Raw genomic sequence first — 19,521 nt, 5'->3', positions numbered from 1 at the left:
TCCCTAAGTGATGCAGACATCCTACAAAAGGGCCTCCGAGACCAATGACTGGTGTTGGAACCATGGCCTGAAGTTTAACGCCAAAAAATGCATCATCATCCCTTTTGGAAACAACTCAGTTCCCACAAATTACCATGTTGATGGGAGCTTACGAACAATGAAGGGGCCATAAGAGATTTGGGCACCAGCCATCCAACCATCTTCGACCACCACACTTCCACTGTGGTCAGAAAGTCCTTCTCCGTAGCACATCTTATAACCAAAGGTTTTTCATCCAGGAAGAAAGAGGTCATCATCCCTCTCTACTCATCCCTCATTAGACCAATCATCGAATATAATGGCCTGTTTGGCATGTACCTGACCAAACAGCTGGAGAGGCCACAAAGGTACCTCACAAAAAGGATCCTAGGTATTAAACACGTGTTCTACATGGACAGACTCAAGAAACTTCAGCTGTTCTCAGTCTCTTATTGTCTACTTAGAGGTGATCTCTCCTTGACTTACAAAGCCATGTCTGACCCAGCCCTACTTGAAATGCTACACCTAAAGAAATCCCAATCCCTCCACTTCACATGCTCCAGAAATCACAACCTCATTACCACAATTAACAGAACATGCTGGAGGGACAGGTTCATCTCCCAAAGACTGCCCATACTCTGGAATAAGCTTCCCATTCATGTCAAGCAGAGAACCTCGCTGGCCCTCTTCAGGAGAAATCTTGATGAGTGGATGGGTAACAGAAAGTTCACCCCAGGGATCACTCCAGTTGCCCTACAGGATAGGGACACTGTGCACTAACATCGGGTGGCATGCTGCCTGGGCAATTTTTTTGGGCTAGGCTTGTACAGGGCTCCAGGGGCCATCAGCCTAGTACACACTTATAAACCTATGAAATGTGTGCTGATCATTTGTATTCTTTGAACTATACCACAAGGTCCTTAGTAAAACACACATTTTAATTTCCTGAAGTGCAATGCGTTAAACACCGTCCGTCTCAAACAATCTTACCAACACATGGAGGATGTCTCAATAAAGTAGACTAGCTTGTACTTTAAGGATACTGATTACATGTGGTAAGGCTATGCTCCTGCACTCCCAGATGTAAAAAGACAGGGTAGCATGGAGATACCTGGTACAGCCCCCCCTCTGCTTTAGCTATACAAACAGTGGCATAATTTTTACACCATCCAAAACATATCTAACTAGGCAGACCTTGTACCTCTTGCCTGGAATGATATTATTTAAGCTGCTCAATTGTCAGTGTACAACCAGACAAGAATACTCGTCCATCATTGAATAAAGACCTGCTTAAACCTTTATCTGGACTTTATTTTTGCCAAGTTAGCTGCAGCCAGGATCTGGCATTCTGAACAGCCTTATTCCTAATCTTACACTCTCAGAGTGAGGCCCTCACATATCTCATAACAAAATATACTACCTGTGAAGCTGAGAAAATTTTTTCCATTTCCTACAAGTTCACGTGACCTTGAAGAATGTTATTTAGTGATCAGCTGCACAGCCCCACACCAGGGGGTACAGCCCTTTGCTGCCATGCTTCCAAAATGTGCTTTCAGTTTACTTTCTGTGGCAGTCAGCTGGTACGGTAGGACAATTTAGTTGGCAGGTCACGAATTTACATGCTCTGCTTTCATAACATTAGACAGACTCAACAAACACATTCCTTCTATTTAAGCAACTGGTATAACTGAACAGCATTATTAAAAAATAATCTATCAAAGATTTTCTTCTTCTCACCTAGAAATTCCAAAAACTCTGGACATGTAGACAGTGATGAGTCTTTGGAGATGAATCTCATGATTTCATCAAATGCTCCTCTTCTTTCCCTGATATCTGCTTCACCTACAAACAATGCTTTCCTGGGCATGGGTGGCAGCTCTGCTCCTGGATACTGTGCAGTTAACGCTTGATAAAATTCGTCAAGCTCACTGTACATTTTAGATATCTATAATTAAACAAAATATGAATGATGAATTGAAAAATCACTTGACTCAGCTCTGACTGAAGGGCAAACAAACTTAACAACTCTAAGCTGCTGCAAGATGTCAAATGTGCTAACAAGTCTGCATGTCATGACCAGAGATGGTGGGTAAAAACAGATCAAGCAATGTCCCTAACAAATCAGCAACTGGTTATCAAACACTAACTGTCAAAATGATCTGCAGTGTGGTGGGACTACTGAATTTCCAGTTTCTTACCAACACAGCAAACTTTGATATTTTCAAAACAGTACACTTGGGAAACACATTTTCATAAACTACATATACAATCTCTTTAAATAAAAGTCCATAATGTTATAAGTAATATTAATGTTGCAATCCAAGAAAATTAACTGTAACTCAATATAATCACAATGTTTATTGCCTAGCTGTTTAAAGCAAAATAATTCAAGTAGTAACTCATGAAACGCAACACTGTACAAATAAAATGTATCGGGTCTATATTAAAAGACCGAAGAGGTGTTTCATCGGACACCTCTTGGTCGACAAATAAAGAGCAAACGTACTAAAGCGCAAACCCACAAAACAATGATTTCCTTCCCTGGGAAAGGAATCGTTAGCACATACACACACACACACACACACACACACACACACACACACACACACACACACACACACACACACACACACACACACACACACACACACACACTTTCAAACATAACGTGGGGGGGCTGTGCCCCCCACACCACCCTAACTAAATATACCAACTCCGAGACCGCACTACAGTCAGGAAAGGGGCAAACACACGGAGATGGCCAAGCAATTTCTTTCCCAGGGAAAGAAATTGCTGTTTTGAGCGTTCCCGCTTTAGTGCGTTCGCTCTTTATGTGCTGACCAAGAGGTGTTCGATGAAACACCTCTTCGGTCTTTTAATAAAGACGCACTTTATCAATGGTAGATTGTGTTACATGGAGCTTTTCTCCCTGGGTCTCTGCTGAAAAAGGGCTCTGCCCAGTCAAACTAAGCTCATCAACAAACAGCAGTACTTTTCTTTGCTTTTAGCTGTTGTGTAGGTATGTTATGCACAGATTTATTTTCAATGTTGTCCTTGAGACAAAAAAAACATTTCTGAGAATTTGCAGTGTCTATTTTACATCTGAATTAATTAAAACAAGACCTCATAGTGGTTCACAGCAGTAAAGCAGAACCAAGTGTACATAATGAGTGACTGCATTTCTAATCTCAAAAATGCAGGGTGCATGCAAGCGAGCAAAGCAGGAAGAATGGTACCATGTAATGCAACTGCTCCTCAGAAACTTGATGAAGTTCAAGGTCTTCTTACTGCCAAACTAGGAGTCAATCAATTTAGCACTAAATATGACTGAATAAAACTAATGTAGCATCAGATGAAGGCAACTATTTAACATAAAACTGCATCAAACAAAAACATGTAATCAATTAAAGTAAATGAAAGTCAAATTGGTTCATAGGTAGGTACTAGGCTATCGGCCCTAGGGCCCATACAAGCCTAGCCAAAAAATGTACCCTGGCTTTCGCCACCCAAGAAAATTATTTTCCTGTGCCCCTGTCGAGCAGAGCCACAGAAGTGATCCCCGGGGTGAATTTCGCATTTCCCATCCAATCATCAAGATTTTTCTTGAAGAGTGCTAATGAGGAGCTCTGTTTGACATAGGTAGTCTGTTCCAGAGTATGGGAAGTCTCTGGGACAGGAATCTATCCCTCCAGCATTTAGCACTATATATACATAAAATCAGTTTTACTAGAAAAACTTAGGATTACGAAGACAGTTATCTTACTCCTAAACATTATCTATAGCAGCTTTAAGGCTAAATTATCCCCAGGATTCAGAAAAACTCTCCACCTATGCAAGTGGGCCAACGTGGGTGAGAGGAGAAGACACTCATTCAGTGACATGGTAAAACCACATAGAGAAACACCTCATTAGCAGCTCATTATCATGCATATTAAAAGGACAAGGCTCTGTCAAAAATGAAAGTAAGGAGGACTTAAAGGACATGTGCATTATGGGGACATGCCAATACAGGTATGTACAAGCATGTACAGATATATGACACAAAGTGATTTTGGTGTGGAAGGACAGTGAACTATCCAGCCATGTGCATCCCATATAACAGTGTGTTCAAAGGGCTCATTGGCAGGCATGAGTTTTATAGGAGAGCTGTAACACACTCTGTGTTGTATATGTGACTCAAATAGTCAAGAAATATATCCTCAACAGCAGAAGGATGCTGTATTAGCTTGATAAAAGCCCTTGTTTCCAAAGCAGTGATGGCCATACAACTGAAAATATGCAGAGGGTGCTACTGAGTACACATTACAAACAGCCAACAGAGTATATGAGCTGTGATAAGGTGACACAAGCAGCAGTCAGGGACTCAGAAAGCCTGCATGGGGATGGTGTACAACAGCAGCCTCTAGACTAAGGGCATGTGATAGCTGCTGTGGGGAATGGAGGCACAAGGTTAAGGTGCTGGATATATGAAGCCCATCCGTGGAAAACCATACTGCCAGAGATTGCTGAAGTGGCCATCTTGACTTCTTTCTTTTTTAATTTCTCCAAGTCTTTTGGGTTTCTAATACCATGACAGGAAAGAACCTTATTCCTAAGTCAAAGTATGATTAAAGTTCATGAAATTAGTATTGTTTCAATCTTTGATGTTAACCACTTGCAATGTCCCCAGTATTGACTCTTTCTGCAATTCACATTTTGTTACATGTACTGCTACTGTATCTAAATACGACTGCATATTCTTTTTTATAAGACCCATAGATCCTACTACTATTGGAACTGTCTGGGTATCTTTACTCCACATTGCTCTCATTTCTGCCTGCAAATCCTGATTTTTTTATGACTTTGTGCCTCTCTGTATGCAAGACACTATAGTCACTGGGTATAGTGGTTTCAATGCTCAATGATACTTTTGTCTTTTCATGGACCACTGTATCTGGTTTTCTTGTATCTATCTTTTGAACTGTTAGTAATGGGTGATCCCATGTGATGAAGACTTCATCATTTTCTATGAAGCTTTGTGGCTCATGTTTCCAGTGTTTTTCAACTACTTCAATATTATAATATGTTTGCACAATCCCCAGTACAACAGTCTTGCCACATTATTATGCCTTTCAGTGTACAGTCTTTCTGTCATTAGTATGCCACAACCAGCAATGAGGTGTGCAACCATTTCCAATTCTGTTTTACAAAACCTGCATTTGTCTCTTTCTCCAATATGTTCAATGGACTTTGGAAACCAACATGTATATAGCCCACTATCTTGGGCCACCAATATTATATTAACCTTTCATCTTTTGTTTTGAATTCGCCTCTCCTTATCCATTCCTGCGTTCGATCCGGAACAATGTGAGATTCTTCCAGGCGTCTTTTATAATTGCAACTATATTTATGCATTTTCCACATTTCCTTGCCTTCTCATCTGATCCTTCACCTTATATTCTTTCTTTTGTTTTTTGGCACACTCAGTTACTGCCTGATTTTTATCTATTCTGGTTTGATTTCCATTTCCGCTTGACGCTGATATGCTTCTGTTAGACTAAAAAGGGAAGTCATCTTAGATTTATTCTCATGTTTTAAAACCTTTACTATGTTTGGGCCTTGTGAAGTCAGCAGATATGTATGCAGTCCCATGATTGCAGATCTATACATGTAATCAATTTCAAGGAGGCCCATACCTTCTTCGGAAAGGGGAATATATAATCTTGGTATTCAGTGATTTTTATAAATCATCTGATGAGTATCCTTCTTGTTTTCCTGTCTAATGTATCCAACACCTTTTGGGGTCAGTCAATCACTCCAGAAATGTAAGTCAGGACTAGAAGAGGAAATTGGTTTATAGCTTGAATTTTGTTCTTAGATGTCAACGCTGTTTTCAGGATTAATTTAATTTGGCTTCTTACATGGACATGGATGATGTCTGTGAAGAATGTAGAGGTGTGCAGAGGGGAATACACTGTACTGTTACCTGTAGACACAAGCCTATATATATATATATATATCTATATATATATATCTATATATATATACATATATATGTGTATATACACATATATATGTGTATATATATATATATATATATATATATATATATATATATAAACACACATATATATATATATATATATATATATATATATATATATATACACTGCACAAGCTTCAGGAATGTTGTGGGCTGTATTTATGCTTTCAACAAAGGGCATGCAAATTATTATATTAAAATAAAAACAGTGTAGGAAACTTCTCTACGTGGAAGATTTTCAATCCATATATATTTAGTTACTGTATTGTAATCAGATCAGATAATGGTGGTAGAAGTAGCGAACTTAAACTCATCCCAAGTCAAAACATAATAAAAAATATATAATTTGAAATATTATACAGAAAGCAATCCAAGCAGGGTAGATAGTCTGATTTCAGTTGAAAATCCTCTAAGTACACATCAATTCTCATCATTAAACTATTAAATAATATTAAATTAATATTAATAAATGAATATTATTAAATTATCATCATTGAACATCAATTAACACAAATTAACAGATACAAAAAATAGGTTAATTAAAAACAATGTGTCTTAAAGAACACTTGTCCATGCACATTCATTATTTAAACCAAAGGGTTGTAGTATACTACATTTCAAAATAAATAATGTTTCTTTATATAGCAAATAATCATTCATATTAATACCATCCCTGCCACTAATATTGACCTGTTGTAAAACAGTAGCCTCTGAAAAGCACAGTTACTATCACAACACTGAAAAAAATGCACAGCTATTGGACTGCTTTCTTTTTGTTTTTTATACCTCTAATGTGTTTCTGAAGTCTTGTCTTAAATTTTCTTGAAGTTTGTCCCATATAAAATATGCCACAAAGGCATCTCAGGGCATATATGACACTGATACAAACACAACAGAAATACCTCACATTTTTTATTACTAATAATTTTTTATGGAAGTTGTATTCAATGTCACCACAAAAAATTCTGATCCTAATGCCACTTAAAAATCTCTACCTAAGCCTCCTAGAACTCCTAAGTCTAGGCATCACTCTAAACTCTCAAATCTACCTCTTGCAAACTACCAAAGATCAACTGGTGAAAACTGAACAGTATCTTATCACTGACAATAATGATACCTCAACAGAAACAAAGCATAACTGACTAACTACTAGCTTAGCTACTGGTGTCAAAAGGTGCTTCAACCAAGTATTAGTTTAAGGGTGTGCACACTTATGCAACCAGCTTACTGTACGTTTTTTTATTTTTTATATATTTTTTTTCTCTAACAGATTTGTTTGTTTTTCAACTGAATTGTACAGGTTACAAGTCATATTAAAGGTGGGAAAAGTTTTGAAATGATTTATTGTGGTCTCAATTTTTATATCACAAAACCTGTCATTTTAACAGGGATGTGTACACTTTTTATATCCACTGTAACTTGTGGGGACTGCCCCGGTCAGATGAAAAAATAAGGGGGAACAATTGTTGTCTGGGTCACCAGCAAGATTTAGTGAGAACCCTGCTTGATCTTGTGCAGAACTCCTGGCAGCAGAGGAAGGAGACCAAAGGCATACAGAAAAATTTCCTTCCAAGGAAAAGACAGGGCATTCACTTTCCAAGTCAGAGGACTTGCTACATTCAAACAGAATATAGGAAGTTGTGTGTTCAGAAGGGAGGTGAAAAGATCTACCCGACAAATACTCACAGATGGACTATGTCCAGAAACATATCTCTGTGAAGCATCCATTTGTTGTCCACTATTCTGGACCTACTCAGAGTATCCACCACTAGACTGTGCTCAAATGGAATGCAAACTGCCTGAAGAGTCGCCTGATAATGGATAGCCACATCCCAGGCCTGAAAAGATACCCTGCAAAGAAGATAAGACTTCATACCCCACTGCCTGCTGAAATATCACATCACAGTGGTATTGTCTATGAAGATTTTCAGGGGGCAGGGGAGAATAAGGGAATGAAAGGCCTGTATAGCCAGAAACAGAGCTCTCATCTCTTTTACACTGCTATGATGAGGAAAATGGCGTCGGCTGATGCCTTTATACCCAATTCACAGCAGCTATGACGTCGGGTGAAGTGCGACATCAGCCGAGGCCAAACCCAGACTTTGGAACTGCCTGAGGCAGGACAACCCATATGTTAGGACTGCAGATGCATCCTTGAAGGACATCAGAGCTCTCATCTCTTTTACACTGCTATGGTTTGACCTCTGATAAAGAGGTCAGAGACTCTGAACTTTCAGAGGAACACAAGAAGCACCCCACCCCAGGTGTGAGGCATCTATGAACAGTTCTTGAAAAGGAACTGGAGAATGAAAGGGCAGTCATGGATTGAGAGAAATTTGCTGAATCCACCAGTGAAGCTCAAGTTTGAGACAAGGAACTAAAAGGAACAGGGAACTACAGGGGATGCTTTTCCTTTATCGAGGCAACAGTCCTAATATGCTACCTTTGTTGACGATATATAATTCCATGTCAATGCTGCCAAAACCACCATTCTAAATGCCCATTTCTTAGGGCAGTCTCACTTTCTGGTGGCTGGACTGTTGTTTTACTCTCCCCAATCAAACCTGTTCAAAATAAACAGCACCCAAAGGCGACATGTTCCTTACAGTGTCCTGAAAGGATCCCACAACAAAACAAAGTGTGGAAATGGAGAATGTGAAAGCCGGTTGAGTTGGCAGTCGTGTCCAAAATATTATAGTGCACTTGGCTGCCGTTGGTCAGGCCTCAGTACATTTTTGGTTGGGTTATACAACTTACTTGCCTTATAGTCAGATGTCACCTTACTTTTCCATTTTCCGGGCAACAGTCCTAACGTGCTATTCTTCTGGATGATTCCTCCTCTTTTTCTGTTTAACATTGCATATCTGACATGATACACATCCACTGCACTTACTGGTTGCTTTAGAAAACTCCAAGTTAATGCAAGACACCCACGTTGCACATGTCATGGTGTGAAAAAACTGTATAGTACAGTATGCAACACAATAGGTTCATTTTTATAAAGCTATCTTACATACACTTGCACTTTTGTAAAGCAACCAGTAACTGCAAGACGATGTGTATCACGTCAAATATACAATGTTAAAAAGAAGACGAATCGTCAAGAAGAGTAGTGTTGTTAGGACTGTTGCCCTGATAATGGAAAAGTACCTTACAGGGGGTGGCAATGTTGAAGCCACACCTATTTGAGGTACTACTGAAGCTTCCTCATATGGAGCCTGGCAAGAGGAAGCATGGGAATGGTGGATGCCATAAACCCCAGAATCCTGATAAATTCCCAGGCCATGAGAGAGGACAGAGGAAGAAGAGACTGGAAGAAAGTTGTCAGAGAAAACCTTGGGAGCAGGAAGAAAGGACAACAGAGGAATGGTCTAAATCCTGCAAATGAGAAAATTATGATCTTGGGAGGGCGTGAGCACAGACTTCTTGAGACTAATGGTGAACCCCAGACTTTGTAAAAGACAAGTGGTAAAGTGAAGATCTTGCAGAAGATTGCTGGAAGAAGGAGCTTGAATAAACAGGTCATCTAGATAAGGGAATACCTGTACCCCTCGAATGTGCAAAAGGCAATATCAGGAGCGAGGCATTTGGCGAATACCCTTGCAGCAGTAGAAAGGCCAAAGGGCAAAGCAGAAAACTGAAAATGAGAAGACGAAAAAGAGAGTTGTGTATTTACCATAATTTGGCATCTGTGCTATCTGGTGTCATTATTTATCACAGATGGGGCTAGGATCCGACCTCAGATCCGAGCCAGCAACTTCTCAAACTGATCCAGAGCTCAAGCTCCTACCCTTCCCATAATCCCCTGCTACCTTCTAACCTTCAGATCGAGTTGGCTAAAAATAGATGAAACAGAGAAAATCTACAAGAGCCAAAAACCTTCTCACAAAATACCAGTCACTTCAGCCTAGCCAGAACTTCCAGAAGGAAAGGGGAAGGAGGGTGGGAATCTGGTGAATAATTACACTGGACAGCACAGATGCCAAGTTATGCTAAGTACATAACTCTTTATCTGATACTATCCCGTGTCATTATTTATCACAGATGGGTCAGAGTCCCCAGCTACTATGTACTCTGGGTGGCCTTAAGCAAGGATATGCCGGAGAACGGAGGAACCAAAGGAAGCTCTGTTCCTGGATACTAAATACAACTTGTAGTGTAAAATGAAAGTGTGATGATTAGACCAAGTTGCAGCAGCACAAATTTCATCACGGGGAAAGTCTAGCCAAAAAGGCTGATGACGTACAACAGACCTAATAGAGTGGGCCTTCACTGTTCTGGACAGTTTTAGACGTAGACTAGCATAAATGAAGGAACTGCAACTAGCAATCCACCTGGAAAGAGTCACTTGAAAACTGCCTGGCCCTTTCTGTTCTGAGAAAAAGCCACAGAGTTGGTCCAACTTTCTAAACTCCTCAGTCCTCTTTAAATAAAAACATAATTGCCTGTGGACATCTAAACAATGCAAGATATATTCCCCTTTAAGATCACCAGTAGTTGAATCAACTAATTGAGATTAGCTTCAGAGGCCACTTTAGGGAGAAAGGAATGATTTGCTCTAAGAGACACACTGTCCTTATGAAAGATCATGAATGGTGGCTTAATGCACAGACCCTGAAGTTCCAAGACCCTCTTGGCAGAACTAATGGCTACTACAAAGGCCGTCTTCTAGGAAAGAAATTTAAGATCACATGAACTTGCTGGTTCAAAAGTTTTTTGTGTTAGGGACTGCAGCACCAAAGTCAAATCCCATGGTGGGGACAGATCCTTAATAGGAGGTCTAAGAAGAAACGCTCTATATCCTACGCTTGAGCCTGGGACCACGTTTGAGCGATTCAGCGGCAAATGGATCTGGGGGTTAGATGGTAACATGGGATTATGGGAAGGGGAGGAGCTTGATCTGTGGATCTGTCTGAGAAGTTGCCTGCTCAGATCCAATGTCGGAGCCTAGAACTATCTGTGATGAATAATTACATGGATAGCATCATATCAGAGAAACAAACATTTGCTAAACAGAGGGTGAATAGGGATGTAAAGATAGGGATCCTTAATGTCTTGAAAGATCAAGAAGGTCTGTGGGAGAAGAAGAGGAAACAAAGTCTGAAGAGACAACATCCTGAAAGAAGGTACCCTGAGAAAAGAGTTGAAGAAAAAGAGTTGAAGAAAAAGAGGTTCAGAATTGGTCTTCAAGTTCCCCTCCTTCAGAGGGACCAAAAAATCCCGGAGTAAAAACCTCTTCTCACTAGAACAGGTTGAATGCTATCCTTAGCCAAACTGGACTGTAAAACCTCTTGAAAAAATGACAGCTGGTGTGGAGGAGGCTGCAGAATATCTGAAAAAGAGGTAAGAGAATTCCCCTGATGAATGAGAGAGAGTGCCCAGGCGTCTGAAGTGATCTGTTGATAATTTGGAAGAGAGAGAGAAAGGTAGAGAGATAAGGGGACCTGACCTAGAGGAAAAGGAGGCAAAACATAAAATAGAAATAGGCTTGTCCTGAAAGGAAGGCTTAGACATAAGCTGAGTGAACTTAGTAGGAAGAATACAACTGAACCCCTTCTTATCTTTGGGAGGTTGATGAGTCTGCCCACAAACAAAGGCAAATTTGGATGGGTATTTCCACTGAAATTTGGGTGTAGGGAAGACAAAATTATGCTTGAGTTCTTGCATGGCCTTACCCTTATCCTGGAGGGATTTGAACAGGTCAGCAACATCTGTCCAAAAAACATGTATTATTGAGGAGAACATCCAAACGTTTGGCTTTAATATAATCAGTCAAGGCCTGAAGACAAAGCCAAGAATAACACCATCACAGAACCAAAAGCATCAGCCCGGGAAGAGGCATCAGCAGCATCATAACTGCATTTTATGGAGTGACTAATGACCTGGGAAGTAGACCCAAGCAGGAAAAGAGCTAAAGCTTTCCCTAAAGAATCAGGCAGATCAGCTAAAATCTTAGCTACCTAAGAAAGAAGAGCCAAGACATACCTGTCATGTGGGTCTGGTAATTAATAACCCAAAATGACAAGGTGGCAGCAGTATAAACTTTTTTACTCAGCCTTTCCATAGTTCTACTACCCTTACCAGAAGGCAGCAGCTTAGAAGGCAAATGTTTAGAAGGCTCATTAAGTTGAGACTGAAACCACAGAAGGGTCAGCGGAAGGACATTGAGACTGAAACCACAGAAGGGTCAGCGGAAGGACATTTATACAAGAATTTGCAGTCCTCAGGCACCTTGTAGCACATGTCAGGTTTCTTAGGGACCAGGAGCTGAGAATCGGGACCTACAAAGGCATAAGAAAAGGTGCCCAAAAGTGCTGTCAACACAGGAGGAACTGCAGACTGCTTAGGACACTCCATTTGTGCTACCTCTTTTGGATGTCAGAGACCTGGCAACAGTCACACTTAAAGTACTCCATCATACGAACAATAATATCCCCAAAGGACAGTTGTTCCAAAGAGAAATCTTGGCTCAAAGAATCCTCTTTCTTTGAACCATAAACTAGAGGAGAAGGAATCTGAGAGGAGTATGCAAGGGATTCCTCCCCAGAATTTAGGTCTTAAACTGAGGAATCTGGTTCCTTTGTCCTCTTAACAGGTGTGGAAGATCAGGGACTGACGACCCTTGAGGAGGCTTCAAGGCAATCAAAGCATTAAACAAGCCTTGAGGAAAATCCTGCCATTCATGTTGGGGATCTTTAGCAATAGTGGTAATATGTTTGGTCTTTTGCATTTTCTTAAGCATCATGTCTGCCTTAACAACCCTCAATGGCTCAGTCCCTTGACAAGATTTAGTGACGGTAGTAGCAATCTCTTCCCAGACTAAGATTTGAGGAATCCCCCTCAGCCTCTTTGAAATAATAAACCATGGTTCCCCCTCAACGGCCAGTGCAAACATCTGAAAACTGTCGGAGGATGTGCAAGAACTTGGATCCATGATAGCCTCTGACAAAGTCGTGTCACAGGAATCCAGTGCAAACACTGGATGTTCTTCAGGGCTTTCACTAGCTTCTAGAGAGATGTCAGATGGAGGCTGGACAGTAGCCGGATTAGGTCTAGAATTTTTGGCCTTCTTAGAAGACAGCTGCCCCTCTGCATGTGAGGATTCATCTATAGTACCCTGAGACAACAATTCAAGATGATGGTTCTCAAGGTATACGGAGATGGAAGATAAGTGGCTACAGAGGATCCTAGGGACAAATTCTTGACAGACAGAACACTGCATATGGTCGTGGGAAGCGCCTAAGCAAAAAATAGGTTGTGATGATCTTTATGGGAAATCTGCCTCACACACTGACATTTTCCCTTCTTGGATGACATGAACACAAGTAACAATAATACTGAGAAAAAAAAAAAAGAGAAGAAACCCTAAAGGGGCACTTATCTGAAGACAACTTTGTAACCAGCATAGCACATGGGCGTTCAGACCGATATTCTATAATCGCATTCAGACTGGCGGCAAAGATGTTCTGAGCATTCATATGTCACCTTTATGCCCTATGTGAGGAGCATATTTGTGATGTACAGTGCCTAAGAATCAAAAGGCTTTGGTATACTGTCCAGATGCTGGGCTATCCTTGGCAGGAGATCACATCACTGAAGAGTACTGCAACAGTGATATGAAAGGACATCTAATGCATATCAGCCTGTGAAGAGCTGTCCCTTGTTGCTTTGCTAGGGATGGCCTACATCTCTCTCTCTCCCTCTCATCCACCTAGAATTATACCAGTAGCTAAACTAGAAATTAAAGTCAAATGTATTTGTTTGCATTGTGGTATCATTCCTGACAGTGATAATATACTGCTCAGTAGTAGTTTTACACCCACTTAAGATGGATAATATATAGGTTCATAGGTTGGTACAAGGCTATTGACCCTAGGGCCTATACAAGCCTAGCCAATAACAATTCCCTGGCTATTTCTTCCCAGAATATTTACTTCTCTGGTCACCTGTCTAGAAGGGCGACTGACGTTATCCCCAGGGTGAATTTCCTATCTCCCATCCAATCGTTAAGGTTCCTTTTGAAGAGGGCCAAAGAGGAGCTCAGCTTGACATGTATGGGCAGTCTATTCCAGAATATGGGGCGTCTCTGGGTCAGGAACCTAGCCGTCCAGCATGTTTTGTTCATTGTGATGACCAGGTTTGGATCCCTAGAGTGTGTGGCTCTGAGGGATTGGGATTTCTTTAAGTGTAGCATGTCCACCACCACTGGGTTTGACATGGCCTTGTATGTTAAGCAGAGATCGCCTCTGAGTAGGCAATATGCGACAGAGTACAGCTGGAGTTTTTTTAGATGGTCAGCATAGGACATCTGCTTTAGGCCTGTGATTCTTTTAGTGAAGCATTTCTGTGGCCTTTCCAGCTGTTGCAGATGTCTTGTGAGGTACATACCAAACGGGGCGTTGTACTCTATAATGGGTCTAATGAAGGATGAGTACAGTGGGACAATGACCTCCTTGTTTCTGGACAAAAAGCCCTTCGTGATGAGGTGTGCCACATAGAAGGATTTCCTGACAGCTGTGGCTATGTGGTTATCGAAGGTGAGACCACTGTTCACCTGTGTCCCTAAGTCCCTTATCACACTTTCGGTGTTTAGTGTACTGCCACTTATGTGGTAATTCATGGGTACATGTTTTTTCCCAAAGGGGATAACTATACATTTCTTGGCATTGAGCTTGAGCCCATGGCTCTGGCACCAAGCACCTGTTTCTGTAAGGCCCTTTTGTAGAATATCCACATCATTTGGCGATTCAATAATGGCTCACAGTTTGCAGTCATCTGCAAACTTTGTTATCCAGAGTCCCTTAGTGCTGGCCTGTACTTCAGAGAAGTAGATGCCAAACAAGAGTGGTTCCAGGACTGAACCCTGAGGTACTCCGTTTGGCACTTGTCTGGAGCTGGATTTTGAGTTGGCTACTTTTACAATGTGGGTTCTGTCAGTAAGCCAGTTGGCAACCCATCAAGTGATGTAGGGATTAATGCCCAGTTTAGTAAGCTTATCTATGATTCCAGAGTGGGGGATGGTGTCGAAGGCCTTGGCGAGGTCCAGACAGGCTGTGTGGACCACCCTACAACTAACCATGGTTCTGGAGACTTATTCAAAGAAGTCAATAAGGTTGACGAGACAAGATCGGCCCCTTTACGAAACCAAACTGGGTGGGGTCCAGTGTCTGAATGTTGCCAATTCTTTGTTTATAAGTTCCATGATAATGCGTTCTATGGCTTTGCAGATCAGGCCCATCAGACTGATGGGACGATAGTTCCCAGGATCCAAGGTGGATCCCCCCTTGTGGAGTGGGATAACCGTAGCTGTGCGCCACTCACTGGGCATGATGCCTGAGGTGAGGCTATGATTAAATATGACATTTAGGTGAGGTGCCAGTTCATTTTGTAGTTCATGTAGTACACAGCCAGGGACGTCACCTGGTCCCATGGATGCTGTATTCTTAGCTTTAGAAAGTGCGTTTTTTACCTGTGTGGCCGTGATTGCCGGAATTTGACAATCTTTTGGTATTGAGATGGACCCTTTAGGGGTTGAGGGGGGGTGAAGTTGGTACTGAATCGATCTGTCAGGATATTGGCAATATCCTTGGGATCAGTATATTTAATGCCATTCTGTTGTAGCTCAGAGCAGATCTGCGCATTGACATTTAGATTCTTGACATACCTATAGAATGCCTTGTGGCTGTCCTTGGAATCTTTGGCAATTTTATTTTCATAACTAGCTTTGGAGGATTTTATAAGGGATCTCAGCTTCTTACTGAGGCTGGTAAGGGAGTTTTTTGCATCCTGGGATTTTCCTCTTTTCTGCAACAGTTTCTTACTTCTGTTATATAGTTTGTTTATGGCAGGGGACCACCAGATTGGGTTCCTTTTTTTGGAGTAGACCATCTTGGTTCTGTTTGGAATGGCATGATCCATGCACGAGTGAATGTGCTCGTGCAGTGGCTTAGTGTAGGATTTAGTGGTTGAACCTTCAGTTCCTGTCTGCATGGGTGTCATGAAGTCTGGCACTTCTGACTTGAGTAGTATGAAGTTGGCTTTGGAGAAATTTTTTTTATGGAGGTTTCTCTACTGGATGGTTGGGGTGGGATGTTGACGTCAAGGGTGATTAGCTTATGGTCAGACCTGACCAACGAGGGGGTGACCACTGGTGTGGAGCATTGATCTCCCATGCTGCTAATGACCAGGTCTAGGATATTTGAGCCCCTGGTGGGACTATGGATTAGTTGGTCCACCATTATGCCACCCCTCTTTATTTAGACAGCTGCATCATGTACCTCAGTATATTGGCAAAAACATTTGCTTTCCCCATACATCCTTTTTTTAGGCAAAGTCAGTCTCCTCAAATTACCTACACAGTGTACCATAATCATAATAATTTAAAGATAGCATTGCTCAATGCTAGAAGCCTAGACAAAAAGTTGCACTTCTTACTGGCATCCCTAACCCTTGAAAATGTAGATATATGTACAGTTACTCAAACATGGTTTCAGAACAGTTAAAGTACCTCTGCAGTACAGGGTTTTAGTGTCTACCTCTCCTTCAGACCAAACACACAACCTGATGGTGTAAGCTAAAGGTGTGTGTCTGTGTTGCTAAATAAAACATTTCACCTCAAGACTCTTAATGCAACACAATGACCCTGAACTCTTCCATATCGTTCCCATGTTAAAAAACAGTACATCTTAGCCAACTACAGTACCCCCTTCATGACACCTACGAGGCATATCTAAACAAATTAACATCATTCACTACTGAACAGAAAACAGTCTTGTTGGGTGACTTTAATCATCCCTGTATTAACTGGGAAACTTATCCACCACAAATATGTATGCTTAAAGATTTCGGGACTTAGTAAAGCCAGCTCCTTAGACCAACTAGTCCATACCCCAATGATAAATCAAATCCTGCAAAAGCAAGAACAATTTGAGATTTGCCACCCATAACAAGGATAACTACAAATGCTTCTTCATCTAAATCAAAAACCTTAAAGTAATACTCAGCAATGCTCTGATTTAATACAAAATAAAGCACTTACTCATCCACTGAAGACACTGCAGACAAATTCAGCTCCGGCTTTACTTCCCTATCTCCTTCAAACTTCCCACAGCAGATCAGCATGCCTATGCCACCCCCATCTCCTAGTTAGTCCTGAGTGCTCTCCTCAAGGCTAAGAACACTTTCTCCATGTGCACAACTAATGTGCTATCTTCTTGTCAGCACTAATCATTGCTTTGCAGACTACTTACTAAATCTACTCAATCTCTGCCCACTGGATTCGTGCCAGAGATACAGAAGACTGCTGTGGCCATCCCACTCAAAAAAGAAGGACCCACTACTTATCCAAGTAACAACAACTCCTTAAGTCTCACCAGCCTTATCTGTAAAGCAATGGAGTAAATCATCACAGAACTTATTAACAAAGACATAGTCAGTCATCAAATCCGGGACCCAAACTAGTTTGGGTTTATTAAAGGTAGATCCTGCCTCCTAAACCTGGTAAATTTTTATTAACAAGTCACATAGGCATCAAACTCAGGTAAACAGGTCCATACTTCATCTTGACTTGGCCAAGGCCTTTGATACCATTCCAGATTTTGGACTTGCTGACAAGCTAATCTGGTTAAAAGTAAACTCCTACATTACCTGTTCAATAGCAAAATGGATCACCAACAAAACTAAATCTGTCAGCGTTGGAGGCACACTCAAAGAAAACAGTTATCAGAGATGTGCCCTAGTGATCAGTCCCAGGAACACTCCTCTTTGGTTATCAACTTCTCCTACCTCAAAGGTAACACCATAGGTCTGTGGCTGACAAGTTTGCTGATGACTGCAAACTTGTAGTGTCATAAATTCCTCAACTTCCATATTCTCCAGGAGAGCCTAAAACACATGAACTAGAGGTACATGAATCCTTTGGCAAACATGTGCACCCAAGCTTCAATTACATAGATGACACCCCCTTAAAAACTGACTTTGCCATTAGAAACATGGGCATTTTCACAGACAAAAAACTATCCTTAGAACACTGAGTGTTCACTGTTGTTAGGAAATCCTTTTATATAGCCAGACTAATCACCATGGGTATATATATCTTCCAAATCCAAGGAAGTCATCCTCCCCTTCTACTTCTCCCTTATCAGGCCAATAACATAACACAATGCTGCTTTTTGTACATACTTGTCTTGACATATAACCCAGTTCAAAAGACCACACCATTTCCTTACTTAGTGAAATAAAGGCATGCCCTCCTTGAGTCACCATGAACACCTTAAAGTTCTCTGCCTCTCTTTTCATTTTCCAATCAATTTCTGAGAGGGGACCTCTGTTTAGCAAACAGAACCTCAAAGGCTTCAGTCCTATGTGACCTCCTACACATCCACAAAACTAACACCCACTCAATAGATAACACCCACTCAATAGGATAAAAAGTTATGTACTCACCATAAAGTTCCGTCTGCGCTGTCCATTTTCATTCTTCATCAACTGATGGGTTCAGATCTGAGACTCCGATCCAGCTCAACCTCTTCTTTCAGATTATCAGATCAAGAACTCCCTTTACCCATAATTCCCAGCCAACATAACATACCTCAGATCGAGTTTGTTGCCCTTAGATGTAAAAGGGCAACAAATAACACAGAAAGCAGAGGCAGAACAAAAACATTGAACCTGCAGCTCAAACAAGGAACAGAAGTTCCTATACAACTCTTAGATCTCCAGAAGCACAAGAGGAGCGGGCAGGTGGGAGGACAGCTGAGGAAGAATTAAAATGGACAACACAGATGGAACGTTACGGTGAGTACATAACTTCTGACGTTGTCATTTTCATTCATTCCTCAACTGATGAGATGGAGTCCCCAGCTACTACAACCCTGGGCGGCCCCTAAGGAAGGATATTCCAGACACAACTGCTGAGTCAAATGCTGCTCTGTCCCTAGAAATCAAATCCAATTTGTAATGGGCAATGAAAGTGTGTGGATTAACCCAAGTTGCAGCTGCACAAAGAGAATCTAAAGATGCTCTGGATCAAAACGTTGAAAAAGAAAAAAGCCACAGAGCTCATGGAATTGGTAAAGATAAACCAAATATACCAAAGACAAAGGGTATACAATCAGTGAACCAGTTGGTCAATGTACCTTTCGACAGTGGATTGCCTAGCCTGTCAGGAGAATAGGAATCAAATAACTGGTCACATTTCCTAAAGTCTTTGTTTCTATGAAGGTAGAAATGAAGTTGTCTATGTGCATCCAGCAAGTGTTACATGTACTCTCCTTTGTTTGAAAAATTTGGAAAGAAAACTGGGAGATTAATGACCTGGTTAATATTTGACTCAGAAGCTACCTTAGGTAACAAGGATAGATTAGTTTGCAAAGTCCTTGTGAAAAGTTAGATAAATGGGCTTTGAAGACAGAGCCGGGAGTTCAGATACTCTTTGAGTTGATGTAATATCCACTAGAAAAATGTTTTTCCAAGATAAAAAT

The 19,521-nt window shown here is 41.1% G+C and overlaps 1 protein-coding gene across 1 annotated transcript in view; it reads right to left on the bottom strand.

Annotated features, from left to right (window-relative positions):
- The window catches only part of HS1BP3 (HCLS1 binding protein 3), a 1,094,679-nt gene that overhangs the window by 772,019 nt on the left and 303,139 nt on the right, over positions 1-19,521 (bottom strand). Inside the window, exon 4 of the mRNA XM_044076193.1 lies at positions 1,756-1,963. Within this exon, the coding sequence (XP_043932128.1) occupies positions 1,756-1,963 (208 nt within the window). The remainder of the gene's footprint in view (positions 1-1,755; positions 1,964-19,521) is intronic.

The sequence above is a fragment of the Protopterus annectens genome, chromosome 7.part0 (assembly GCF_019279795.1).
Source record: "Protopterus annectens isolate FY-2018-M chromosome 7.part0, PAN1.0, whole genome shotgun sequence".
Lineage (NCBI taxonomy): Eukaryota > Metazoa > Chordata > Ceratodontiformes > Protopteridae > Protopterus > Protopterus annectens.
Note: the sequence above shows the minus strand (reverse complement) of the source record. Positions and strands in the feature narration are given on the sequence as shown.